Genomic DNA, 27,981 nt, shown 5'->3' with positions numbered 1-27,981 from the left:
AATGAGGTGAGTCCAGTATGCTCCCATTATCTAAAGAGATTTATGTTCAACCACATGAAATATTTGATGTGAATTATTAATTTGCTGTAAGCTGATCACGGCAGAAGTTGCCAGTCACCATAGCAAACACAAAGCCTCACTCAGCATAAGCTTAAGATTCTGCTACATACTGTGATGTCAAGGATGGGTAATAGATGATTTGCATGGATGTGATGGGCCAAATAGCTTGTTTCTCTGCCATATCATTCTAAAATTACACTTTGGCCGTGATATCTACCCTGTGCTATTGAGCAAGAAGTGAGAGGTGCTTCAGGCTTTGCAGATAAATATGAGTCTTCACATACAGCATTCTCCTTCATTTAAAAGCTGGTCAGAACTTCTTAGAATAACTAACCACTAACTGGACCGTGATTCCTTTCACCTCATTTATAAGTAGAGCCACTGGTTAACGGTAATTGAACAAGTAAAGCTTATTTTCATTACCTTCAGTTCCAGTATTTAGCAAATCAAATTCCACAGTTCCATCTGTTTTTAATCACGTCTCTCGTAGATGGTGACCAAATAAGTCAAATTCCATTTTTATTATAGGATTCCAAGATTTGTTTTTTAAACAAGAGTTTGAGGATGATAGTTCATGATTCTGTGAAAAGTCAGTAGTAGTGTTGATAAGAGAATTAATATGCCTACTTATTTTAATAATAAGCTCAGTTCCACCACTGCTGCCTGTAGCTTCCATTGCATGTGCAGTGACAATATAGTTCCTGCTAGGATTTAATGAATGTTAGACAACATTGTAGGCACTAATCAGGAGGTGGTATCACTTTGGCAATTGGACTCACGCAGGGAAGTGGAAAGAGTGAATGTAAAACATCAAAGAACAAGAAGTGCCAGAGATCCCGATTCAATCCTGACCACAGGTGCTGCCTCCTGGTCCACCAGTTTCTGCCCACAAGCTATGTACATACATCTACTGATGCCTCTGAACACACCTTCAGTGATGTTCCTGGAACCATCGGTTGTTCCGGGTCTTTCAACATCATACACCCTTCTCCGGGTGACCCAGCAGGGGTGATCAGACCCCAGCTTGTGTTCAGGTGGCTAGCTACTTACGACTCCATGGCTCCTCTCTTTTGAGCCACAGCCACCTTGAAGCCCTCTCCGCCGCATCGGTGGTACTGTGGATGGCTCTCCTCTTCCTCTCTCCCTCGATGCCCAAATTGCTGAAGGCTCTGGCTAAAGAATGGGCTGCGAATCCCCTACATCCAACCTCCACTGGGAGTCACCTCGCTCTCCATCCAGCCTGCTGGCAGTTGCTGACCAGTCCTGCGTACTTCGATAGCTTCCTTTCAAAGTGATCTTCCCATGGGACCGTCAGCTCCAGCAGCTTGGTAGACTCAGACACAAGGACAATGTCTGGTCGCAGGTGGTGGCTGCGATATGGTTGGGGAACTTCAGCTGCTGTTGGAGGTCCACCAACAGCTGCCAGTTCCTTGCTGAGGTCAGGATACCTGCCGATGTTCTTTTGGTGGGTATTGGCTGCTCCCCAGCTCTGACAAAGGCAATGGCCTGCTTGGAGGGTTGGGACCACTTCGCCCACTCCACTCCTGTGCTGATGGCTTAAGCGATGGTCTTCAGGACCTGATCATGCCTCCATCGGTACCGTCCCTCACCAGGTGCCCTTGTGCAGCTGCTGAGGATGTGCTGCAGGGTTCCTCGCTTGGAACACAGTGGGCACGCTGATGACTCTGCCTTGCCCCATGTGTGCAGTTTTAATGGGCTTGGAAGCACATCGTACAGTGCCTGGATGAGAAATTGGATGCGGTGTGGCTCAGCTTTCCAAAGCTCAGCCCAGGTCACTTTCCTCTCCACCGCATTCTCCCATCTTGTCCAAGCTCCCTGTTGCTTCATTCCCACCGCCTTGCAGGGTCTCGTCTCCTCCACTGCTGCTCTCACCTCCTCCTGAACTCGGCGGCACCTTTCCTTCCCTCTGACGGTGTCCATTTGGAGAGTTGGAAAGGACCCTAGCCCAGCTCGGCCTCGTGTGACCACTCCCACCAGCCTCCTGTGACGCAGCCTTACCTCTGCTTCCTGAACAGCTTCTTCCACCCTCCACTTCCTGCCGGTCCTCACCTGGATCCCTGATCTAGCCACCTTCGGATCACTTGAGTCCCTGTACTGTATCACTTCTCTGGCTCTTGTAACTTTGAACTCCTCCTCCAGGGATTTGAAGGGCAGTTGCAGTTTGTCGTGGTGTCCGTAGAGGGCGATGCTGCTCAGGCTCTTTGGCAGCCCCAGCCACCTCCTGAGGTGCTTGCTGACCCTCCTCTCTAAGGTTTCGACTGTTGAGATCGGAACTGCATAGACGAGGAGGGGCCACAGGATTCTGGGAAGAATGCCATGCTGATACACCGAGGCTTTGAACTTCCCCGGTAGGCCAGACTTGTCCACAGATTTCAGCCAGCCATCCAACTCGGTGCAGGTCGCCTGAATGGATGCTGCGTCCCTTAAAGAGCTGTCAAACACCTTACCTAAGCTCTTGACTGGCTTTTCTGTGATGGTTGGGATGGCTGTACCTGCGATGCTGAACCAGAACTTGTTCTCCACCTTCCCTCTCCTCAGCATCATAGATCTTGATTTGGCTGGTTTGAAACGCACCCGGGCCCACTCCACCAGCTTTTCGAGCCCCTGCAGAATCCACCGGCAGCCGGTGACTGATTCTGTGGTGGCTGTGAGGTCATCCAAGAATGCCCTGATGGGTGGCTGCCATTAAGCGGAATTCACTCTGGGCCCTCTGCACTCTGGTTCAGCAGACTGAGTGAGCATGTTCATGGCTAGGGAGAACAGTGTCACTGAGATGGTGCACCCTGTGATGATGCCAATCTCCAACTACTGCCAGCTTGATGTAATTGCTCCTGAAGATACCCTCATCCTGAAGTTGCTGTAATAATCAGCGATAAGCTGGTTCTGCTGGGGACGTGATGCTTGGTCAGTGTGAGCTGCACCAGCTTGTGCGGAATGGAGCCAAATGCATTTGCCAGGTCGAGCCACAGCACTGACAGGTTGCCCTTGGTCTCTCTGGCCTCCCTGATGAGCTGTGTCACCACACCGGTGTGCTCCAGACAGCCTGGCAACCCTGAAATGCCACCCTTCTGGACCGATGTATCGATACAGGTGTTCTTTGCTAGGTAGGTGCGCGGCCGATTGGAAACGGTGCTGAAGAAGGTTTTCGCCTCGACACACAGCAGGGAGATGATACGGAACTGGTCTATCTGGGTGGCGTTTTCCTCCTTCGGGATCCACACCCCTTCAGCGACTCTCCACTGTTCTGGGATCTTCTCCAGAAGACTCACAGAATCTTCCACGGACGCAACAGGAGTTTGGGGCAGTTCTCGTATACTTTGTACGAGGTGCTGCTTGGTCCTGGAGCCGAGCTTGCCCTTGCTTTGCAGACGACCTCTCTGACTTGCTTTAGCTGCAGCTCTGACATGTCAAACTCCACATCCAGTTCAGGGGGGTCTATCAGGATGTTGCACTCTCCCAACTCCCGCTGTCTTTCAGGATCACTGTATACCTTCTTCTGATGTTGGTCTGTGTCTTCCTGCGAACAGGCCAATTTCCCACTGTGCTTCTGCCCCAGCAACTCCTCGGTGAACTTGAAGGGGTTGGCAATAAAGGCAGCACGTTTTCAGGCCCTTTCACGATGCCTCCTCCAATGTCACTCTGCCTGGCGGAGAACCCTGATCTTCTTTTGTTGTATGCACATCAGCTGGGCCAAGCCAATGTGCTCCTCTTCTCCTGCGTCCTTGTACTGGGACTTCAGCGCTTTCATCTCCTGCCTGATGTTGTGGATCCTCAACGGTCTTTGGGTCTTTGAGTAAAGTGTTCTGGAGCCTTTCTTTTTCTCTTCTTCGAACCGTTCAGCTTCGATGCTGACAATGATTGTTGTCATGGCTTGTAGCTTCCTATCAACCCCTCCCTTCGCCGTTGCCTCCAGAATTCGGTTGACATCTTCATTAAACTGCTTCCACAGTGAAGTCGTATTGGCTGCAGGCCATTTGATCCGCCTCCTGTTAGAATTGATTCTCCGGGCACTATGGGGTGACTCATTTGCCAATGACCTGTAGATTGGTCACTGGATGTGATTGGCTAAGAGGTAGAATGTGTGTTTAGGGGTGGGAATGAAGGGAGGATATTGATAAGAATGGGGAGAATTTAAATATACGGATGAATGTAAATGGGTAGTGCATGAGTTTGGGCACAGTGGGCCAAAGGGTGTGTTTCAATGAAAGAAATAGCTAGAAAAGAAAGATGGTCAAAGAAAGAGATTTGCAAAATGAATTTATTTCAACAGGATGGGACTAACTCTTAATTCTTCATATTTGGGAGGAGTTGCCCTTTGTACGTTGAATAATTTGAAGCCTCTTTATATTTTAGTTGATTACATGGTAATATGCACAAGAGAAAGAGTGAATGATGGGCTGATTAAAGAATAGGTTGGCAGCTGAATTTCAGGGTTAGCCATCTGAAAAAGCAGGTGAATTGTACAATAACACAAGTGGAGGGAATTCCAAATAGACTTGATAATGTAGAACAAGGTGAAAGATTGTACCTGTAACATTCTCCTACAGTTCTGTATAAAAGTCCTAGGCACCCTAGATTTTTAATGTAAATTTTGCTTTAGATGTTTACTTTTTGTTGTCTGCATAAGTGTGTCAGTAGAAAAGAGCAAATTTTAGATTTCCAACACTTTAATTTCCAACATTTAGATGCTGCTTCACTCACTCATGCTCAATGGCTCAGAGATATTATGTCCTGCTTAGACCTTGAAAAGATTCATTATTTACTTCTTAATTTGGACATAAAGTTCCAAAAGGTGTGGGGATCTTTTCATAATTCCCGTTTAGTTTAAGGGTGCATCCTTCCCTTTTTTCTTTTGTCTTTAAATCCCTTACTTCCAGCTTCTTATGGTTATGATTTATGTTTTTTTGATGTGTAAACATATTATAGATTAGGTAGTAGGCAATATACCTTTTTATAAATACAGCTCTGTGGTGATAAAGTTCTGATTAACTTTTTTTTATATATCGTAAGGTTGGCTTGGAGTTGGGTAGTGGGAGGGTGGGGTGGTAACTATATACAATTTTACTATGGGTGCTTTTCTTAATTGTTATGAACTGTACATTTGATAGATTTGTTTTGCATTGTATAAACCTTTCTTTACTGTTTTTTTTGTTTTGTCCCGTTATAGAAACTCAAAAATATTAATAAAAAATAAAATTTCCAACATTCATTTTCTAAAATAATTAATGTTACAGAGAAATGTCGTATTTTGTTAAATAAAGTAACATATTAAGCAATAGACCACTTTTCAAATAAAATTTGATTACTTTGTAGGTATATAGCCCAGTGCATGATTAAACAAAGATAACAACCAGGTGTTAATGATCAATGACAGAATGAGTTGAATGAACTAAATTGATTAATTGAAACAGAAACAGGTGCAGAAGGAATCAAACTGTGTGAAGGACAACCAAACTAAAAGGTGAGGGTGTGACTGATGAACTTTCAAATCATCAATTCTTACATCCTGACAAGAGTACGCATAGCAACAAGACACAAGGTGGTCATCCTACACCAGTAGAAATTTCATGGCAGACAGGAGTTGAAACATGTGCTGTCCAAGCTCTTCAGAAGAAGCACAAAGAAACAAGCAAGGCTGAAGACCAGAAGCACAGTGGTTGGCCGTGGAAACTGACTGTATTAAACTGACGTCTCTTCCAATTCAGAAGAAGTCCAGCTTTGCTATCAGCCTTGAACTCACAGAAACCACTGGAACCCAAGTACACCCTTCTACAGTCTGGAGAAGTCTTGTCAGAAATTGTCTTCATGGAAAAAAAAACATTTTGTTTTTCATGCCAAAAACCCATTCCCCCAAGTGGAAACAAGGCTAAGAGATTCACCTGTGCTCAAAAACACAAGGACTGGGTTGTTCAAATGCTCTGGAGTGACAAGTCAAAATTTGAAATTCTTGATTCAAGTAGGAGGCAGTTTGTAGAAGAGCTGGAGAGTGCATCCAATATTGAAGCATGGTGAAGGTTCCTTGCAGGTTTGGGATGCATTTCAGCAACTGGAGTTAGTGATGTGGTCAGAGTTAATAGAATCCTCAATGATGAGAGAAGTACAACCCGATTCTTATCCATTATACAGTACCATCATGGAGGCATTAGATCAGTCCCAACTTCACTTACAGCATGCCAGTGACCCCAAACATGGCCAAGGTCATAAAGAACTATCTTCAGTAAGAAGGACAAGGAGTTTTGCAACAGATGGAATGACCTCCACAAAGCTCTGATCTCAGCATCATTGAGGCTGCCTGGGATTACCTAGAGAGACAGAAGCAAGCGAGACAGCCAACGTCCACAGAACTGTGGCAAGTTCTCCAAAATGCTTGAAACAACCTACCAGCCGATTTTCTTATAAAACTGCACGACAATGTACCAAAGAAAAATAATGCAGTTTTAAAGATGGACACACCAAATATTGATTTGATTTAGTTTTTTACTGTTTACTGCTCTTCATAGTATTTTTTTGATATTTAGAAGCTTTTCATTTCATTATTTTTGGAAGCATCTTCACTTTACAGAATTTGTTTATGTGTGCCTAAGACTTTTCCACAGTACTGTATCTTCATGCACTATGCTACATAAACCACACAGGATAATGTGGACTTCTAAAGTTTGGACAGTTTTCCTTAAAAGCCAAATGGATACCCACAGTCAAATAGCAGCCAGTGATCCATATAATTTCAATGTTACTCCAACATCACAAGCTCTTTCAGGCAACGCTTTGGAGTAAATGAAAAACCACATGTCCACTCTGCAGATAAATCAAATTGAGTAGCTTTATATAAATGCCTTACACACTATCTTCTTTACTTAGAAGTAGGCATGATATGTTTAGAGTGTATTTTTTTAGAACTCTGAAGATATTTTACCTCTCTGTTAGTAGATGCTAGAAATCAGCAGAAGACAAAGCAATTTACTAACCTGGATGTTTTTCATTCATTCATTAATTTGCAGTGATTTTTTTCTTAATCCAATTCCATCTGGATACCCTCCAATCTGATGCCATGAACATTGATTTTTCTAACTCCTGGTAAACCCCCCCCCCCCCAGCCCCTTCTCCCTTTTTACATTCTCACTCTGGTTCCCCCTCTCACACCTCCTCACCTGACCAGTTCCTTGCTCTGGTGCCCTTCCTCTTTCCCTTTCTTCCGTAATCCACTGTTCTCTCCTATTAAATTTCTTCACCCCTTGCATCTTCTACTTATCGCTTTACACTTTATTTCCCCCTCCCCAGTGATCCACCTTGCCCCTCATGCATCAATTGCCAGCTTATACTCCTTCCCCTCCTTCCTACCTTTTTATTCTGAATTCTGCCCCCTTCTTTCCAGTCCTGATGAAAGGTCTTGGCCTGAAATGTCACCTGTTTATTCCCTTCCGTAGTTGCCACCTAATTGCTGAGTTCCTCCAGCATTTTGCGTGTGTTACTCATGTGTATTGTGAAAGTGTATTGAGTAGCATTTGAGGGGGGCATGATTAGCAGGGATAGTCTGGGGAAGGAATGTGCGTGGTGTGCATCTGGAGGCTGATGTGATGAGAGGAAGTAGAGTTTATATAGTGGAGAAGATTTGGAAACCACTTGAGTGAGGAAATGATTGGATATGAGAGCTAATTGGTGAGGGTATTGGCTACGTGATCAGGTGGGAGAGGAGGTTAGTAACAGGAGAGGATCAGCAGGTATAGATGCTAGGAAAGAAAGGAACAAACTCACAAGCGATTCTGCAAATGTTAATACGCCTCAGACTCTGTGACTGTGGGCCAAGCTTGGTTAGACCTTTTAAACGTTAGGACCAGCATCAGTGCTTGAGATCCATGTTGCCTGTGAAGCTTGTGTGAATAGTAGAACTTTGTTCCAATGATATCAATCAAGGTCTTTCTCATCATCTGTAACTTAAATGTGACAGTGGTGTCAACAATCATCACAGTTTGTTTATTTAAAATATTCTGAGAGGTCACTAATTCATTTTGGTGTGCTTGGCAATTGAAAGATTATTGAAGTCTTTCTTCTTTTGCACTGAGAAAATAGTTTCTCAAGAAATTTATGATTTTTTTTGAGCAGATCCTGGATGAAGTAGAGAGGAGGCGTGGAATTTCTGCTGCTCTGGTCTATCCGTTCATGAGGAGTCTGATGGAGTCTCCGTTTCCTGCACCTGGAAGGACCATAAAAGTCAAGACATTTCTACCAGGAGCTGGAAATGAGGTGTGTGATTACCTGTAGTCCAATGGAGAACAGGAACTGAGCAAAGGTTTATGAGAAGCTAGCAGCGGGCTACTAAAGCTTCACATATCTTTGCATTCCAGCAAATATCTTTAATATTCTCGGCTGAGTTGAATCTTTAATCTTTGTGAGACATAAAAAGTACTCGATATTGCCTAAAAGATCTACAAATAGTGCATTTTATATCAAAGGTTTGTGGCAAAACAGAGGCCTGGCTGCAGATCATAAGCTAGTAATTCAAACAAGATGTCTTTTAATCACAAATCTTGAAAAGAAAGCTGAACTGTTTTAACAGCAGTAAAACAAGCAGTCTAAAAATCTTTCTTAAACACTTTGCCAGTAAAGTGCTTTTCTTTATGTAACTATATTTAAAATTTATTTTCTACATTTCATTGGTTTTGGTGATAGAGATTTAGAACATGAAAGCATTTAGAATTATATCATGTGCATTCATCTCCTCTGTAAGCAATGATTAACATTGTTTCCATAGTGCACAGAGAGCAAGAGTACTGCTTAAATCTAAATATCATGGTCCAAGTGTAAATAAGAGTCATTGTAAGATGTCAATAAAAACAAGGGAAAGAAATGATCAAATTCAAGTGTTTTTTTTTAAACTTGTGCAGGAATGATCTTCAGCTGTTGGTTTCATGGTATTTTTGCCACAATGAAAGGATAACAATGGTTTCTAAAGCATGGTAACGTTAGAAAGATTATGAATATTGTGATTCCATCTGGTTCCCTTTGAACTCTGTGCTGGATTCTTGAATGTTGTAGTTCAGTTTCTGTAGGTAATACATGTAGCCAAACTTGGCAATATGAGTTAACAAATGGATATTCTCTGTTTCAATCCTTGTCTTAAAATGGTGAAGAAAGGAATGTCATACATGCATTTCTGAACTTTATCCTGTCTTAGTGGTTTGAAGAATATTTCAGTTAAGTCTTAAATAGAGCATAGTTAAGTACAAAACAGGAACTGGCCCTGCAGCCCATAACTGCTGAACACTACCAAATTAAACTAACTCTGCTTTACTTGCGTTTGATCCTTACTTCTGTATTCCATACATATTCATGCGTCTACTTAAAGTCTTCTTAAACACTATGGTCGTAGCTCTTTCCACCACAATCCCAGCTACTCTTTTACTGCACTTATTTGTGATATTAACAATTAGTTTCCACAGAAGCATCACAGGAGTCTGATTCCAGTGTCCCTTCTATTTCATATTCCTTAATTTTATATTCCTTTGCCTTCACTAGCTATGCCACCGTGTCTTCTCTAATCAGTTTCAGTGATCTAGGTTCAGTCGTGATATTTGTGTCAAGTAGCCTCCCACATCCTAGAGACAGCCACACCAAATTTCCCTCAGTGTGTAGGCAAGTAGGGTGCTGGTGCTGATGGGAATGAAGGGAGGATAAAATGGGAATTGGGTGAATGGGTTTTTGACGGTCAGCACAGGCCATAGGCTTGCTTCTGTGCTGAACTATGGCTGGACCTTTCACAGTGGGAAGCCTCACCTCAGCACTCTGACCTCTGACTTTACTGTTTCAGGTGATTGAACTCCGTCGTCCCATGGACTCCCGGTTGGAGCACGTGGATTTTGACTGTCTTTTCCATTGTCTCAGCATACGTCAAGTTATCAGGGTGTTTGCTTCTTTGCTGCTTGAACGGCGGGTTATCTTCATCGCAGATAAACTAAGGTAAACAAAATGTAGCATTATATTTTGTTTCCTTGAATGTTTCTTTGAGTCCTGTGGGTCACAAGAAATCGGGGAAATATATCATGGTCGCGACCCTGACCGATAATGTTTTATCCAGTAAAAAGAACCTTGCAATTATTTTGTAGAATTTGCTAGACAAAGGTCATTTTGGTGCTAAGGTGTCATAGAAAATCTTAGAGTCATACAGCCCTTCGTCCCATTGTGTCTGTCCTACTCCTATGGACCTACACTTGAACCAGAGCCGTCCACACCCCTACCATTCATGTATCTATCCAAACCTCTGATAAACGTTGAAATCAAGCTTGCATGCACCACTTGTGCTGGCACCACTCTCGCAGCCCTCTTTGGGATGTGAGGGGAACACAGTTACGGGGAGGAGGTGAAAACTTCTCATTGGCATTGCCCAGGGCAAGGATTGAACCCAGGTCACTGCAGCTGTGGAGCACCTCCGTAGAGTCATCATCTGTGCATGGTAAATGCATCTATTAAAGTTAAAGGCAGATAAATTACAAATGTATATTAAAATTATTAATAATAGTTTCACCTAAACATTTAAAAAGTCTGTCAGAAGGGACAATGTTTCAGAAGCTAAGATTTTATTGTCTCTTTGCTGACACACGATTCATTGAAAGAGTTGTTGGGTAATCTGCTCTGACAACTACATCAAAATTAGCTGGTGATCTGTTTCTGGACAATGTACCAGGAGCACTGCAGACCAATTCTTCAATTTCCCATCTCCTTTGTATGAGAGGCTATCATAAACTGCTCAGGGTATCCCAGAGAAGTCCGCCTAAAAGTTTATGGTGCCGTTGTAGGTTTTGGTGCTTTATCTGCTTTGGGTGTTTGTGTTGTTTAGTACAATTCTCTTGATCTGGATGAATGAAGAAAATTGGAAAAATAAACAGTATGTACCGCGTTTTTGTTTACTGTCCAAATCAACAGGAGGAGAAGTTGTTTAGAAGTGATGGAAAGGAACGCAAGGTATTTCACAAATACAGTCTCTCCAAACAGGAAATTAAAATTGTTTTTCAGAGTTGAGTAGGATTGCACAGAGATAATGAGAGGTTATTAGTATGTGTGTTACTGTTCCTGTTGAATTTCAGTAGCATTATTAGGTTGTTTTACTTCATACATTCTGCCTGTTACATCCTATCTCTTGATATCTTCCAGCACAAAGAGGGCATAGACAAACTCTTATTTTGTTTCCTCTTATGATATTCAATTTTTTGATCAGGGAGAACAACTACTGAAAGATGAATTATTGTACAGCATGCCAAGTATCAGTTCTAAACGTAGCCCATTGGTGTCCGGATTAGATCTCACTGCCTTTAGTTATTGCCTGATTGTCTGGTCCATGTGGCCAGTGTGCTGTGGACAGTGGGGCCTCCAGCAGCACTCTGAGGTAGTTGTACATCTCTGAAATCTTCAACAGCTGGCAAAAGCCTGACCCTAATTTACTAGCTGTCAGTGCTCTGAGTGTGTCAAATTTTCCTGATGTAATAATCCTTAAAGTAAATAATTCTTGAAAGTTGAAGTTAATAGGAATGATCACTTAAACATTGAATACAGAACAGCACAGCACAGTACAGGCCCTTTGGTCCACAATGTTTTACCAACCTTTTGACCTGCTCCAAGATCAATCTAATCATTCCCTTCCCAGTGAACCTTCCATGTTTCTTTCATACATGTGACTATTTAGAGTCTCTTAAATGCTCCTAATGTATCTGCCTCTACCACCACCCCTTGCAGTGTGTTGCACACTTATCACTCTCTGTTTTAAAAAAAAACTACCCCTGACATCTCCCGTGCACTTCCCTCCAATGACCTTAAAATTCTGTCCTTCCGACTAGTCATTGCTACCTTGGGGAAAAAGGTACTGGCTGTCCACTCTCTCTATGTCTCTTATCATCTTGTACGCCTCTATCAAGTCACCTCTCATCTTCCTTTGCTCCAAAGGCAAAAGCCGTAGCTCACTCAACCTTTCCTCATACGACATGCTCTCTTATCCAGCAGCAGCCTGGTAAATTCCCTCTGCACCCTCTATCAAGCCTCCACATCCTTCCTATAATGTCATGACTGGAACTGAATGCAACACTCTGAGTGTGGTCCCACCAGGGTTTTATAGAGCTGCAACAAAATCTCACAGCTCTGGACTCAATCCCGTGACTAATGAAGGCCAGCACGTCACCCACCCTCTTAACCACCCTATCAGTTTGCAAGGCAACTTTGAGGGATTGATGGATATGGACCCCAGGAATCCTCTGTTCTTTCTCTTCACAGTTTGGATTGAACACTATCTGACATTCTCAGCCCGATCTGGGTCCTATCAATGTACCGTTGTAAACTAGGGGGAACATCTGCGCTATCCAAAACATCACCAACCTCCCTGTCATTGGCAACCTTACTAACCCACTTAAAACGTGATTTTAAGACCACAAAAAAAACCTACTTGGTTCTTTGTTGTTTTACTCTCAGCGCTACAATCCTCGTTAAAATTGACATGGCCTCTGATCCACTGCTGGATATAATCTGATGTATCTGTTCAACGAGCCTGGCATTTACATGCATATGCAAAAGCACTATCCGGAACTGCTATGGTTCACTAGCACCACCCAAGTCAACGTTTACGTACAGACCTGAAAAAAGGAGTTTTCATTCTTTCATTCCCCCACCTCAACTCCCAATCCTTCCCTGTAGAGTTTCACAGGAGGGCACTGTATATTACAGCTGATGATTTAATTTTCTTTATAATATTGTAAGTCACTGGTTTATGATTTAAGATTTTATAATTTTAGCACAATTGTCAGTCTGATTAAAGTAGAATAGAGTTCACTTTCCCACTTCTAATTTAGAAAGGTGGGTAGAACTTTCTCCTCTTTTCCAATGTCAGAAATTTTATAGGTTGATGGAAATTAGACAGCATCACAAGGAGCAGATTATGTGAACACATGCACAGGAGTATTTATGTACAGAAGTGCACACATGTGGATAGCTGCTTCTGATATCCAACATCTGCAGCTGGAGACAGGAAGACTGTGGCTGCCCACTCGCAGTCTTCTTGCACCGCATGCTACAGTGGCCGTATTACGTAAGCAGACCAAGACTAAAATAAACCCTGGCCTTCTGAGAAGAGAATGAAAAGTAAACAGAAAAGCGCAAGTCAAAACGAAATGGGCAATGGTCTGAGTGACACTTGAAACATCAATAGAGGGTGATATTCTGTGATTATTGGAGTGAACCTTGGAATGGAATAGGGATTTTGGCCAAGCAATTGAACGTGCACCTCGTTTTCTACGTGCCATTCAGGCAAAAAAGAACTTTTCCCAGGTTCTGATGTGTTTGTATTGATTCCTGTTTAATGATCTGCCTATTGAAAATTTGGACTGGGCATTTCTTGTTGTGTTTCACCTTCACAAAGTTGTTTTGCACTGTCACATGTAAATGTTGTCAAAGTGTGCCTAAAGACTTCATAATGGAAAATAGGTCAAAAAGCCCCCACCTACAACCATCATTATTATTACTCAGAAAATTAAGGAAAACACCACACTCAAACTAATGAATTATGGAAATGTGAGTGAACTGTCTGGCCATAATTTTGTACCTCAGACCTGTCCATCCATTTTAATGTAGTATTAACAATGTAGCTGTGCACACTGTGAGCCTGGTTGGAGCATCTGCACGCTGATTCATGGAGACTTGTACCTGTGACCCCACTGCAGTCTGTAGCACAGGATGTGCTCAGTCCATTCACTCCTAGGTATGTCCCTTATCCCTTCTCTCCATTTTCCATGATCCACCCTCTTCCCATTGCCTGTACAATTTCCCTCCTCCTCCCATGCTGGTTGAGTTTACCATGGAGAGAGTTCTTTAATTCCATGAATCAGCAAGCGAATGACACAGCAATATCTGCTTTTAATTTTGTGGGTCAGGTTTTAATGGTTCTTAAGGGGAGAAAAATACCATGAGGACTCTTTCAAGCAAGAACTTAGCATCTGTTTTGGAAATATCTGACATGGTGCTTGGGTAAAACTTAAGTATTCATTTCACACACCAAACGTGGGTAAAATCCTATTTCAATGATTTATCTCTGCATTCTCCTAGTGTTGCCTGGTCTGGAATGAAGGAAGTTAATACTAGCAGAGTGGAAATCTATTCTATACACCAGTACCAATGTCTCTGCTTCTGATGAGCAACATTTGATACACCTGATTTTTGATGCATGTACAATTTTACACTGCCATTCATTTGTGCTCTTTTTGCATGGTTTGTAAAGATATCGTTTGCTGTCAATGGCTAAGCATTTCCAGTCTCAGAATATCAGGAAGTATAATCATCCTTCTTTGCAGTAAGTGGCTTCCATATGCCTGTCTAGTGAGTAGTAACAATAACACAAAATATTTTCGGTATTCTTCTGTACGCAGATACTGTATATACAAACCAATAGTATATACAGTATTTATATGACCATTAAACAGAGGCGTTTTCAGTCAGCTCATTGAACATGCTCCAGTGTTCCATTATGGCTGATTTATTATCCTTCTCAACCCCACTTTCCTGCCTTCTTCCTGTAACTTTTGAATACAGACAAATAAAGAACTTTGACTCAGTGACGGCCTCCACAATCATCTGTGACAGTGAATTCTGAGGATTCACCATCCACTGGCTAAAGAAATTCCTACTTCATAAGACCATAAGATTTAGGAGAAGAATTAGGCCATTTGGCCCATTGAGCCTGCTCTGCCATTTCATCATGATTCATTTTCCCCCTCAGCCCCAATCTCCTACCTTTTCCCCATATCCCTTAGCAGCCTGATAGATTAATGAAGAATCTATCAACCTCTTCCTTAAGTATACACAACTCCACAGATTTCACAGATTCACCACTCTCTGGCTAAAGAAATTCCTCCTCATCTCCATTCTAAAAGGATGTCCCTTTATTCTGAGGATATGTCCTCTGAGACTCCGGCACCATTGGAAGCATCCTCTCCACATCCACTCTGTCAAGGTCTTTCAACATTCTATAGGTTTCAATGAGGTCATCCCTCATTCTTCTGAATCCCAGTCAGTAAAGGCCCAGTGATCAAATGATCTTCATATGACAAGCCTTTCAAAATCGGGATCATTTTGTAAGCCTCCTTTGAACCTTTGCCAATGTCAGCAAATCCTTCCTTAGATAAGGGGCCCAAAACTGCTCACAATACTCCGTGAGGCCTCACCAGTACTTCATATGGCCTTAATCCTTTCTTTTATTTTCGAGTCCTCCTGAAATTAATGCTAACATCATATTTGCCTTCCTCACTACCCATTCATTGCTTCCACACTCCAATGAACTGGTAGCCAATTCCTTTAGAAATAATGTAATGCAGAGAATGAACAACAGAAACAAAGTTCAAAGTAACTGTATTATCACAGTACATATACGTCACCATATACAACCATGAGATTCATTTTCTTGTGGGCATACTCAATAAATAACCGTAATAGAATCAATGAAAGATCACACCAACTTGGGCATTCACAGTAAAACACAACAAACTGGTGCAAATACAAAAGAAATAAAAAATAAAAAGAAATAAATGAGCAGTATGTATGGAGAACATGAGATGAATAGTCTTTGAAAGTGAGTCCATAAGTTCTGGGAACATTTCAATGATGGGCAAGTGAAGTTGAGTGAAGTTATCCCCTTTGGTTCAGGAGCCTGACAGTTGAGTTGTAATAACTGTTCCTGACCCTGATGGTGTGATTTCTGAGGCCCCAGTACCTTCTTCCTGATGGCAGCAGTGGGAAGAGAGCGTGTCGTAGGTGGTGGGGGGTCCTTGATGTTGGATGCTGTTTTCCTGTGACAATGTTCCATATGGATGTGCCCAGTGGTGGGAAGGGCTTTACCCGTGGTGGACTGGGCCATATCCACCTCTTTTTGTAGGGCTTTCTGTTCAAGGTTTTTCCATTCCAGGCTGTGATGTGGCCAGTCAATATACTCTCCACTACACATCTATTGAAGTTTGTCGTATGAGTGAAGAGACGGGTGACAAGTAAGATTCTGAAAAGAAGACTGTATCAGCTCAGGTTGATCAAGAAGCAGTACTGAGCAAGAAATAATTTCCAAGGCACCTGCTCTATAATAAGTGTGCAGGCTAGTCTGAACTATTGCTAGCTATGGCTCTTTGCCCAGCCAGAAGTGTTCTCTTTTGGACACATCAACGTGAGAGGAGAGGCATGGGTTTGAATATCTTGAATAGTTCTGACAATGGACTATTCAGATGCTGCCTGACCGGATGAATATTTGCAGCAATTTTAACTTTTATTTCATTGAATGACACGCATATTTTGGACTGGATACTGAATTATTCAAATGGTGAGACAACTTCAGCTGACCAGCTTCCGACTTTGCAAATAGAGGGTACCCATTGTCAGTGGTCAGAAGTCTGGGTTCAGGGGCTTTGAATTTTAACCCCCATTGCTTGTGAAGCAGAGTTCTTAGTCACAAACACGTTAGGAAAAACAATTAGGTAAAATTGAGATTTACTAATACCACACAACCCAATTGCATTACCCTCCCCATTCCCAGTGGGATCATTTCCCACTTTGTTTGCCTTTTTCCTCTTGACCTGTATCATCACCATTTCCCTGGAATGGTGTTGGTCAATTTAGGGACAATAGAGGAACGTCCCGATGGCTCACCAGTCCTCCGTAGGCTGCGGTATCAAGGAAATCTCTTCTGATTATCGGGGTATTTTTGCCCTGAACACCATTTGTAGTGGGGTGGGGGGGGGGGGGTCTCTGCTGCAGCGGCTCCAAGCTTTAGTGTCTGGACAGTGGGAGCAGGAATCCTGCAAAGAAACGACTGTGCATATCTCATGACCGTTGACCAAGGGAAGCTGCTGAAGAGCAATGAAAGAGAGAATAGACAGGCGTCTGTTGGAAGTGGAAGAGTGATACTGGTGGTGGATAGAGTTCGAGGAGGGAGACAAGTTTCTAGAATTGAGCCAGTTGACCACTGCGATTGGGATATATCTGGACCTTCCTCCTCCAGCTTTACTGAGCCGTTTTCTTCAGTCGTTCTCAGGTTGTCACAAGCGCCACTTTTATTGCCTAACACATGCTACCTGTGAGCTTGAAAAACACCTCCAACTTAGTGATTTCCAAGTACACTTCAAAAAGCTGTTAAATGTCACTCACATTAACCTACAGGCTGGACTAGGTAGCCGTGAGCAGCTTTATTTCCCTCAGGGATATCACTAGGCCAGGTTGTTTTTACATCAATTTAAGAGTTTTGCTGTCCTTATTTTACTGGGATCAAATGTTTATTGCAGTATTTGTATAAACAGAATTCTAATTCTTAAACCCCCACAGGGACAATTTGAACCTGCATTCTTCAAATTATTAGTCCAGTCATCTGGCTTACCAGAGCAATGATATCCATTCCCATTAATACGCACATCTACTGAAGGGTTTTTTAAAATGCTTATGAACTCATTAAGCAAAAATCAGAAATAATCAGAAAGGCTGGTCTCAGTCACAAGAAATCTCACAGATATTGTCTCAGCGGCAGTACTGAGCTAGACAGCGGGTTGGGTTGGTTGGTGGAAATTTTTTTTCTGAAGTAGATATCATCTCTAAATTTTTTTGGAAGGCAGTCTAAACAAACACAGCAAAGAGGTCCTTCTGACAGCTAATGACAGCATTCGAAAGGTATGTACTTCACTTACAGTTTGTTCCTTTGATCCACATTCTCAGAGTGGCCTCGTTCTGTCAAACATGTTAGAAGTTCATCCTCCTAGTTCATTTGTCCTTGAAATTAGTAATTAAAATGAATAGCAACATCTGGAAATTATCAAATAAATATTTCACCTTGGAGCTGCAGTGCAACAACTTGGCCACCAGTGACTGATATCTTGATTCTCCTTCTCGAGCTGTGCCCTTTGCCATATGATAATTAACTAATGGGGTAATGGATGTTAATTAAAGCGGTTTATGTTGATAATAAGTCCTCTTCAAAGATTTCTCTGTAATTTGTTAAGGGTTACGGCAGCATGTCAAAAATGTAGGAAGTTCAGATTTAGTTCAATTCTGGAATGCTGTTAACTGACAAATGCTTCATTACTTGAAGACATGAGGGGTTGTAGTAAATTGGTTGGAGTTTGTGGATACGTGTGTTTCTGTATGCCCATGGTCGTCTTCTGCTGTAACCCATCCACTTCAAAGTTTGATGTGTTGTGCATTCAGAAATGCTCTTCTGCACACCAGTGTTGTAATGTGTGGTTATCTGAGTTATTGTCACCTTCCTGTCAGCTTGAACCAGTCTGGTCATTCTCTGCTGACCTCTCTCATTTACAAGGCATTTTCACCCACAGAATTGCCACTCACTTGATTTTTTTTTTGCACATTCTCTGTAAACTGTATAACCATATAACAATTACAGCACGGAAACAGGCCATCTTGGCCCTTCTAGTCCGTGCCGAACGCTTACTCTCACCTAGTCCCACCTACCTGCACTCAGCCCATAACCCTCCATTCCTTTCCTGTCCATATACTTATCTTATTTTTTTTAAATAACAAAATCGAGCCTGCCTCTACTACTTCTACTGGAAGCTCGTTCCACACAGCTCTCTGAGTAAAGAAATTCCCCCTCATGTTAGCCCTAAACTTTTGCCCCTTAACTTTCAACTCATGTCCTCTTGTTTGAATCTCCCCTACTCTCAGTGGAAAAAGCCTATCCTTGTCAACTCTATCTATCCCCCTCATAATTTTAAATACCTCTATCAAGTCCCCCCTCAACCTTCTACACTCCAAAGAATAAAGACCTAACTTGTTCAACCTTTCTCTGTAATTTGGTGCTGAAACCCAGGTAACATTCTAGTAAATCTCCTCTGTACTCTCTCTAATTTGTTGACATCTTTCCTATAATTCGGGTGACCAGAACTGTACACAATACTCCAAATTTGGCCTCACCAATACCTTGTACAATTTTAGCATTGCATCCCAACTCCTATACTCAATGCTCTGATTTATAAAGGCCAGCATACTAAAAGCTTTCTTCACCACCCTATCCACATGAGATTCCACCTTCAGGGAACTATGCACCATTATTCCTAGGTCACTCTGTTCTGCATTCCTCAATACCCTACCATTTACCATGTATGTCCTATTTTGATTATCCCTACCAAAATGTAGCACCTCACACTTATCAGCATTAAACTCCATCTGCCATCTTTCAGCCCACTCTTCTAACTGGCCTAACTCCGTAAGCTTTGAAAACCTGCTTCATTATCCACAACACCACCTATCTTAGTGGCTGTAGAGACTGTTGTGCATGAAAATGCCGGAGATTTACAGTTTCTGAGATACTCAAACAATGGTCAAAGTCACTTAGATCACAGTTCTTCTCCATTCTCAAGTTTGGTTTGAACAACTGAACCTCTTGACGTGCCAACATGTTTTTCTGCATTCAGTTGCTGCTATATGATTGGCTGATTAGATATTTGCATTAAGCATGTGTCCAGATGTACCTAATAAATGGCCACTGAGTGTATACTTGAAACTGTAGTTCCATGGTTAATTACTTTTGATATTCAGGCTAACAGTAAAGCACTGAGTGTTTATTAAGGGTTATTTCGTAAAGGGAAACTGGAAGCTCATCATCAATGACAAGCAAATTTCACCTTCCTTTTTGCTGAGAGAGGTGCAGCTGGCCACTAAAAGCCGCAATAATGAAATAATGAAATAAACAAATGCTGTTCTATTTGTTTTAGTACACATTGGCTTTGAAATCGGAAATGGAAGTTTTTATCTCCCAGAGCTACAGTTTTTTCATTATCCAGACTGGAACAAAGTTGCAACATCCTGAGTCAAATTCCTTCACTCCAGAAATTTGTCTAAAAGTGCAAATCATGCACATTTGACAGGGCTTCCATACTCCTCTTCTTGGGCCCTTAGCTCCCAGTGGACATAGGCCATTGATGATCTCCCATCTCCATCAACCAAAGTCAATGGTATGGTTGGAGTTCTTCAATGTTTCTGTAATCCATTGTAACCACTGTGTAGGGGACTGGCCAATACCCCACCAGAGCCCTGTTGGTTGCCTTTACCCGTTTCCACCTCTCACAACAGGGGTGTAGGGTTGGACGTAGGCTTCCATATTAGATCTGCAGTAAATGATGCTGTAATCTCTGCAAATTCACTTTCGGATTTTACTCGGCAAATTAGCACATCTCGTTCTGATTGTGACCGGAGGCCTTCCATGAGTAGGATTGACCATGATGTTGTGTCCCATCCATGGTATTACTATTTAAAAAATCATTATCTGTGGTCTCAACTGTGCAGTTAATGTAATAATGTCATGGAACTATTCTACCATTAAATAATTTTAAAGCTGTTATATTGTGAACATCTGATTTACTATAATGTAATATATTAATGGAGGAATTCAGATTCAAGAATGGAGGGAAGTAATGGATACTGAGTGTGAAGTATCTAGGAGTTGTCAAGGTTTTTGCAAAGAAGCTGGATTTTGGATATGGCATAATCAAAGGGAGCCAATGCTACAGCAGATACCACAGAGGTGCATTGAAAGAATGTCTTCTTTGATTGACCAGCAAGGTGAGACTTCCATTATCCTTGGCATTGAAAGTGAGACTTGCAGATAGTGCACACGAGACATGTCATAGTGGAAACCCTTTGATTAATGGGGTTTTATTTTGGCGGTGTTAATGCAATATGCTTCTATTTTTTGTGACTGATGAATGACTTTTAGGTTGCTGTCACATGGGAAGAGAAGTACTGTACACAACTGTGACATCATCAGATGAGCCAACGGTTTCCAGGAAAACATGGAAAAGCAAATTGAACTTAGAATGTTTGAGCTGATTTTCTGATAGGTGTTATTTAGTGTCATAAAGTTGTACAGGATGGAAACCTATTTACCCATGCCAATCAAATTGCCAACCTGATCTAGTCCTGGCCCAAAACGTCGACTCTTTTCCATATATGCTGCCTGGCCTCCTGAGTTCCTCCAGCATTTTGTGTGTGTGTTCGGATCTCCAGCATCTGCAGATTTTCTTTTGTTAGTGCTATTTGCCTGCATTTGGCCAATATAAAGCTTCCTTTTCCATTTAACTGTCTTAATACATTTTAAATGTTGTGATTGTACCCACTTCTACTACTTCCTCTGACAGCTTTTTCCACAGACCACACTGTACAGCAAGAGTTTCCCCCGGGTCTCATTTAAATCTCTCCCCCCCCCCCCCTTAAACCTTTGCCCTCTAGTTTTAGATTCATCTATCCTGGGAAAAAGACTATGAACATGCATCTTATCTACACCTCTGATGATTTTATATACCACTCTAAAGTTGTAATAGAAGTTGTGTATGTTTTTGGTGGGGAGTTTGTTCATCTGCAACTCAGTTACTCCTTCTCACTCATTTCAAAACATTATGTGATTTTGGTTATCACAATCTCTGTTCCCACTGTGGTGCTCTTCTGTTTTATGGAAGGTAAAACAACAGAAGCTGGTTTATTTATATGTACTAAATAGATGAACAGAGGAGACATTGATTTCCTGCCTCCTTGGGTTAAGAAAATAATAAGAGGCCTAACTTGGTTGCTGTCTAGTTAAGGCTCATTCTCTCTAGCTTAACTTCCAAAAATCATAAATTCTGACCCTGGTTTTTAAAATAGATGGTTATTAGGCCGCTTTGCCAAGAGGACAGAGGCAGCTGGGGGTGTGGGGTGGGCAGGGGCAAGAATGGTGCAAATGCACTGCAGAAATTTCTCAGCACGAGTTCCAGGACTCCTGCTCAAGCGTGGAAGATACTTGCACGGAGAAGCACCATCTACCTAAGGTTCCTCATCGTGGACATGGAAGAATCTGCTCTGACCCTGTCTACCACTGCAGTGTTTTCAGTGGGGATTGTGGAACCACAGGGTATCACATCTCTTTTTATAATTATATGTGGTTTGTTTACAGACTTCAGTTATTTAAAATATATTTTAAGTGCAAATTGGTTTTATTTTTAAACATTTTTAATAATTACAAACAATCACTTTGAATGGGTTTTCCATGTTTTAAGATATCCAGGAGCCCATGAAAATTGGTAACTGCTGTTTAAACAGCGTCCTGAAAATGGCTTCAAGGCAGAGGCTGCTCTGGCCCATCCATGCCACTTCATTGCACCAGTCAAGGCCTACTTCTGCCTGCCTCTGGAACAGCCTGATTGATCAGTCAACTGGAACTAGCTGAGGTATTTTCAGGCAAGTGGTGACTGTGAGTGCAAGAGTCCCAATGGTGGTAGAATTCAGGATGCAGAAAGGCCAGATTGAATAAGGACAGTGAAGATGTTTTCAAAATTTGCCACTATCCTTGTGTTTTCCTGTGTCACTGTTAATGGCAAATTCAAGGGCAAATTCAAACTCTCATGCATTTCAATGGAATTACTAGGAGCTTATGACAGGAGGACACGTATTTAAGCAAACAGTGATTCTGCTTTGTTGTCCAATGTGAAACTACATTGATCCCATTTTGAAAGAACACTGGAGCAATATTAATCCAGCTCCTTTAATCATGTTTCTAGCAAGGGAATGCAGTTTTCTGTATGAAGGCAGTAAATCCAGTGATAGCTGTCTTATATTTTCATTAACAGTTTATCAACAGGAATTACAACCACTCACCCAGCTGAGGAAATCGGGTTCTGGAAACAGAGCAGACTAAAATCCCAGCCCCTGGGAGAAAAGCTGACCAGGCAGAACCAGCTCCTTGGAAACATTTCTAACATACATCTCCTATAAGGAATTTCATGTTTTTCTCTCAGAATGATGTAATCTCTTATGAATTTATCATGCTGCTGATTTAATTTTTAAACTAACATCACTAAGTATGTGAGTAACTAACATTGCCATTCAGAGGATCTTAATTTGACTTATTTTGATGACTTCTTGTGTGCCTTGCTGTCATGTAAAATGTGGTTTTGAAACAGTTCAAGGATTTTTTTTATTTTCCTGTTGTGAATGGGTTTATTTTTTGATTTTCTCTGAGGTATATTTGAATGTGTCACTGCAATTAATTTTAACTATGGTTTAATTACTAAATCATTCAGTTTTTTTTGTTCAGCAGATGTCATGACTTTGTAAGCACTGTACGTTCAGGAAGTGTGATGTGATTACACAGCAGTTCTGGCTGGAAGACTCTTTCACTTGGTGCTAACTTCTTTAGTGCCACACAATAGACAATTGACTTTGTGTGGAATGGAATGGGGAAATTCAGGTTTTTAAGAAGAATTGTGTTGGAGGAGAGGATTAGACAGGGTCCTGGTGGTGATAGGCACTTGAGCATGTTGCCAGTTTGTGACATATAGGATGTCCGCAGAAAGTGAAATCAGTCTTGACACAACACTCTTATGTCGTTACCATGAAACATGTTTTTTCCCACTTTAAGCAAATTGTTGATTGTACATGGGAGAAGCCTAATTTCCTAGTGCTCCAATCTGTTCACACAATTTGCACAGCCACCTGCAGTCTGCTGTGAAACACTCTCAATGCTGACGGCTGGTTGGACATCCTGTGCCTACTGAGCAGTGACCTTGGGTAAGATCCAGTGCCATCCTTGCCATGGGTGTTGCAGCAGCATTTCCAGTGGATGGTGCTGTCTGGCTCAAAATCCCCCACCATGCTTCCTCACACCTGAAGGACTGCAGTGGTTTGTGGTAGCAGCTCAACACCACCCTCCCCAAAGCAATTAGGGACTGGCAATCAAAAAACGCTGGCTCAGCCTCTGAAACCTCCATCTGTTGAATGAATTGAATGTCCTAAGGTGCAGTACAGATGTGACGACGTTGGACTGAGGCAGGTATCTCCAAGGCAACCTGAGAGAGTAAGCCACAGAGGGCAGTAATTTCCTGGTTATCTCAATTTCCAATTTAGATGAAGCTTCCCCTCAGTTTTTCTTCCTGTTGCTGCCCCTGACTTGCTGAGTGCTTCCAGTAATTTCTGATTTGTTTCACTGTTAATAGCACCTGTACATTCTTGTTCTAAGGGGTTATCTATTCATCCTTCTTACCTCAGACAAACACTCAGGGTCTCAGCTCAGTCCCTCCAGACAGCAGTGCAGTGGATGGATGAGTTTTTCTAGATCAGGCACAACACCAACACTGCTGTGACTCTGAATTTCCACCCTCTCATCATTCTTGGCAGCGATGGTTGATCAATGCCATCTTTCATGGTTTGTCATGCAGCTCTCATTAGAGAGGTCACAGTAGCTCCCTGTTCATGCAGGCGGGAATTGTCAACATTTATCACAGAAGCAAGTCGAGGAGGTTTATAGATTTGTGAGCATTGAACACATCCTAACTGTTCAGGAGTGGAAAAACTGTACGTGTGTTTCAAGGGCTTAATGAATTTCAAAGGTTGGCACTTGCTGAGTGTTACGGTTAAACATGAGATGCCCGAAGCTTCAACTTTGATTAACTTTCATTCTTGGGCAGTCAGTATGGCCTTCATACTTCAAGTTCCAGAGCATCCTAAGGGCTAGATCTTAGAGGAGAAGGGCAAGCCTCTTCTGACTTGTCCTCCAGTGAGTACTGATTGTTGGACCTCTGCTGCAGTATATGCAAGGTACCATAGGGCTGTATAAACAGACCTTGTGTTTTATGTGAGGATTGCAGGCTAGAACCCATCCACACTGCAGCAATGTGATTTGGGCCCAATTTAACCTGCAGCACTGGATTATTGTTCCCATTCATCAGCAAAAAAAAAATTAGGCAGCTGATCTTAAATGTAATGGAGATGAAATCTGACATCTATTATAAAAATGTTTTGGTATGCAAAGGGTTAAATATATTGGAGACCATCAATAAAATAGTAATTAAACCTCATGAGACTGGATTTCTCTGTTTGCACACAGTGCAAACTGAGATTAAATAAGCAAATTATTAGCACCAGCAGTTCCCAGATAGTGCACTTTAAGCCTGCAAAGCAGAACTTGTTCTGGGACCAAGTCCAAATTCCTATTGGTTTGGCAACTGAGAAATACAGCAATTCAGGCATCTGGTTTATCTTGCTGTTCTCAAGGCCACTGACTCCCAGCACCAACAGACAGTAACACCACTCTACCACAAAGAGATGGGGCTTTCCACAGTCGTAGAAACACAAGGTTCAGAGTGAAGGTAAGGAAGAGAAGAATTTCTCTAGATTTTGATCAATAAGAAATAGTAGTTAATTACTTCCATTAGAGGCACAGCGTTGTACAGTTTTAAGAGGCCCTTCGGCCCACTGTATCTTTACTAACCATATTGCCAAACTGGAATTCGGAATACAACCTCGCTGCCATTTTGTGAGAAGTCTCTGTATGCCCTCCTGTGGAATGTGTGCATTTTCCCCAGATGCTCTGGTTTTCTCCCACAGTTCAAAGACATCCCAGGTAGGTTAATTGGTCCTTGTAAACTGTCCCTTGATTAGGTGAGAGTTAATTGGGTTTACAGGGTTGCAAAGGTGGTGTGGCTTGAAGGGCCAAGAGGTCCTATTCTGTGTATATTGCTAAATAGAATAAATAATGTAACTTATCTGCATTCTCTCTACCTTAAGCATCTCCTTGCTCTGATGTGGTTACCAGAGCTGTACACAATGCTCCAAGCAGAGCCCAGCCAAAGTTTTATTACAGCTGTGAGATGATGTCCCAACTTTGACACTCAATGCCTTAGCTGATGAATCTAGCATTCTTACCAAACTATCTACATGCATTCCCATTTTGAGGGAACGGTGTATGCGTACCTCATGATTTCTCTATTCAACAACATTCCCTTGAGCCTTGCCAATTACTCTGTATGTCCTGTCCTGGTTTACTCTTGTCCAAGTTAAGTTCCACTTGCTGCTCCTATGCTCACTTTCCCAGTTGATATCCATCCTGTTGTAGAGAGGGTGTATTACTGTATCATTGACTGTCCACTATACCAATATGGATCCCTTTATTGTCTAAATTGCCTCAATAGGCCAGATCAGCCTGCAATTTCATTGACATACCAATAGCTTTTAGGTGCCACAGTTACAGCATCAGGGTTTGCTTGTGTCACAGGTGTGGCAATTTGCATAATTTCCCATACTTGTGTTGACCATCAGATTAACTTTACAATTAGAATCCAATTCAGACTGCAGTATCAATCTTGCACTGTAATACAAAGAGCAATATAGTATTTTCCCATTAAAACAAATTTTGGTCCTAATCACCAGTTTTAGATTTTTGTGTATGAAATTATTACAAATGAAAGCTTATAAATACAAGAGGAATAGTTAGTTCTGCTAAATATTTCAATTAGCTTTGAGGATAATTAGATGAAGAGGCACCCTGGTATGTCTTGACCATTTTTTATGTTGCATTGTTGCTAAAGCAAGTGATGAATAGAAAAATTAATAAACATGGAGCCAAAATTGAAAACTCAACACATTTTAGCATTTAAGTTGAATGAAAACAATGCAAATAGTGCTTTTTAAATCTATAAAAGGTAGAATTACTATTACATTAGTCGTATATAATTTTGTATTCCTCTAAAGATCCACTTTGTGAATATACAGCTGGGTTTTGTCAGCAGCTGCATTTTTAAAAAAAAGACTCTTGAGTTTAAAAACGATTTCTATTTAGCCACAAATCAAAGTGCATGCTGTGGAATTGTCAGCCTGGTTTCTGCCCATTGGACCAGAAGGTTTCTGGAACAAAATATCTGGACCAAGGCCAGGTCCTTGTCTAAAATTGTGAAGTATTAAAGGAAAAAGAAAACCTGCCACAAAAAAGCACACAGCCAAGGTAAAGCAAGAGAGAGAGCACTGCGCAGGCATTCTAGAGCTTCTAGAAATTATGCTGCAGTTTCTGAGGGCCATAGTTGTGCTGTCCTATTGTTGTATGTTCAGATATGAAAGGAATACTGAATAAATACATTGAGCAAACAATCTGGAGATTTAAACTGGTCAACGTGACTTTAAAAACTGATTTGTTTTTAAAAATATCAGTTACCAAAGCCATGTTGAATAGTTTTATTGTAGGCATATTGAATTAGTTATAACTAAATTAAACTGTTGCCTTGTTTCTCTGGATTCAGCCATTAAAATATAATTTTCATTCATCACAGCCTGATAATAAAGCAAATGTTGACCTCCAACTCTAGAAACTAGAAAACGGATGTCTTATAATTGTCCAGGATGGTGCTTCTATTGTGTGAAAGCAAGGTAGTTACATGGGCTTTGGAACTAACTGTAGAGTTGTGGAATTTTTTTCCCATGTATTGGAAGAAAACAATGCAGATCGCATGAAAGTCTGAATAGCCCATTCAAAAGCTGAACACACACAATAGGTTGTACATCTGTAGTCAGGTCAAGTATTTTCCCCTCAGGAAGCTTTGAATTTTGAATTGCTTTAATGTCATAAATTCTGATTAATTTGAAACAGTTTTGAATTTTGCCATTTGAATTTTTTTAATTCAAGAAGGAAAAATAAAATCACATTTGTATTTTTACTAGTCTGTGGACGGAAAGTTTACACTCCCATGTTTCTCCCCCTCTGCACATTCATGGAGACACTGTATACTACCTGGTAAAATTGTGTGGACTCGGCTCAGCATATTATGAAAACCAACCTCCACTAAATGGATTCTGTCCACTTCTTGCTGCCTCAGTAAAGTAACCAGGAGGATCAAAGACCCCACTCACCCTGGCCATTCTCACTTCTCCCCTCTCCCACTGGGCAGAAGATACAAAAACCTGAAAGCACGTGCCACCAGGCTCAAGGACAGATGCTGTCCTGCTGTTAGAAGACAGTTAAATGGTTCCTTAGTATGATAAGATTGAACTTTTGAATCTTGTTGTGACCTTGCAACTTATTGTCTGCCTGAACTGCACTCTCTCTGTAACATAATATTTTATTCTGCACTGTTATTTCTACCTCGGTGG

The 27,981-nt window shown here is 41.7% G+C and overlaps 1 protein-coding gene across 5 annotated transcripts in view; it reads left to right on the top strand.

The window, feature by feature from the left end:
* The window catches only part of dennd2b (DENN domain containing 2B), a 439,983-nt gene that overhangs the window by 370,551 nt on the left and 41,451 nt on the right, over positions 1-27,981 (top strand). For all 5 annotated transcript variants that reach the window (XM_059975845.1, XM_059975847.1, XM_059975844.1 and 2 more), the window contains 2 exons: positions 8,182-8,322; positions 9,887-10,035. In XM_059975845.1, the coding sequence (XP_059831828.1) occupies positions 8,182-8,322; positions 9,887-10,035 (290 nt within the window). The remainder of the gene's footprint in view (positions 1-8,181; positions 8,323-9,886; positions 10,036-27,981) is intronic.

The sequence above is a fragment of the Hypanus sabinus genome, chromosome 7 (genome assembly GCF_030144855.1).
Source record: "Hypanus sabinus isolate sHypSab1 chromosome 7, sHypSab1.hap1, whole genome shotgun sequence".
Classification (NCBI taxonomy): domain Eukaryota; kingdom Metazoa; phylum Chordata; class Chondrichthyes; order Myliobatiformes; family Dasyatidae; genus Hypanus; species Hypanus sabinus.
The sequence above is the reverse complement of the archived record's forward strand: the minus strand, read 5'-3'. Positions and strand labels throughout refer to the sequence as shown.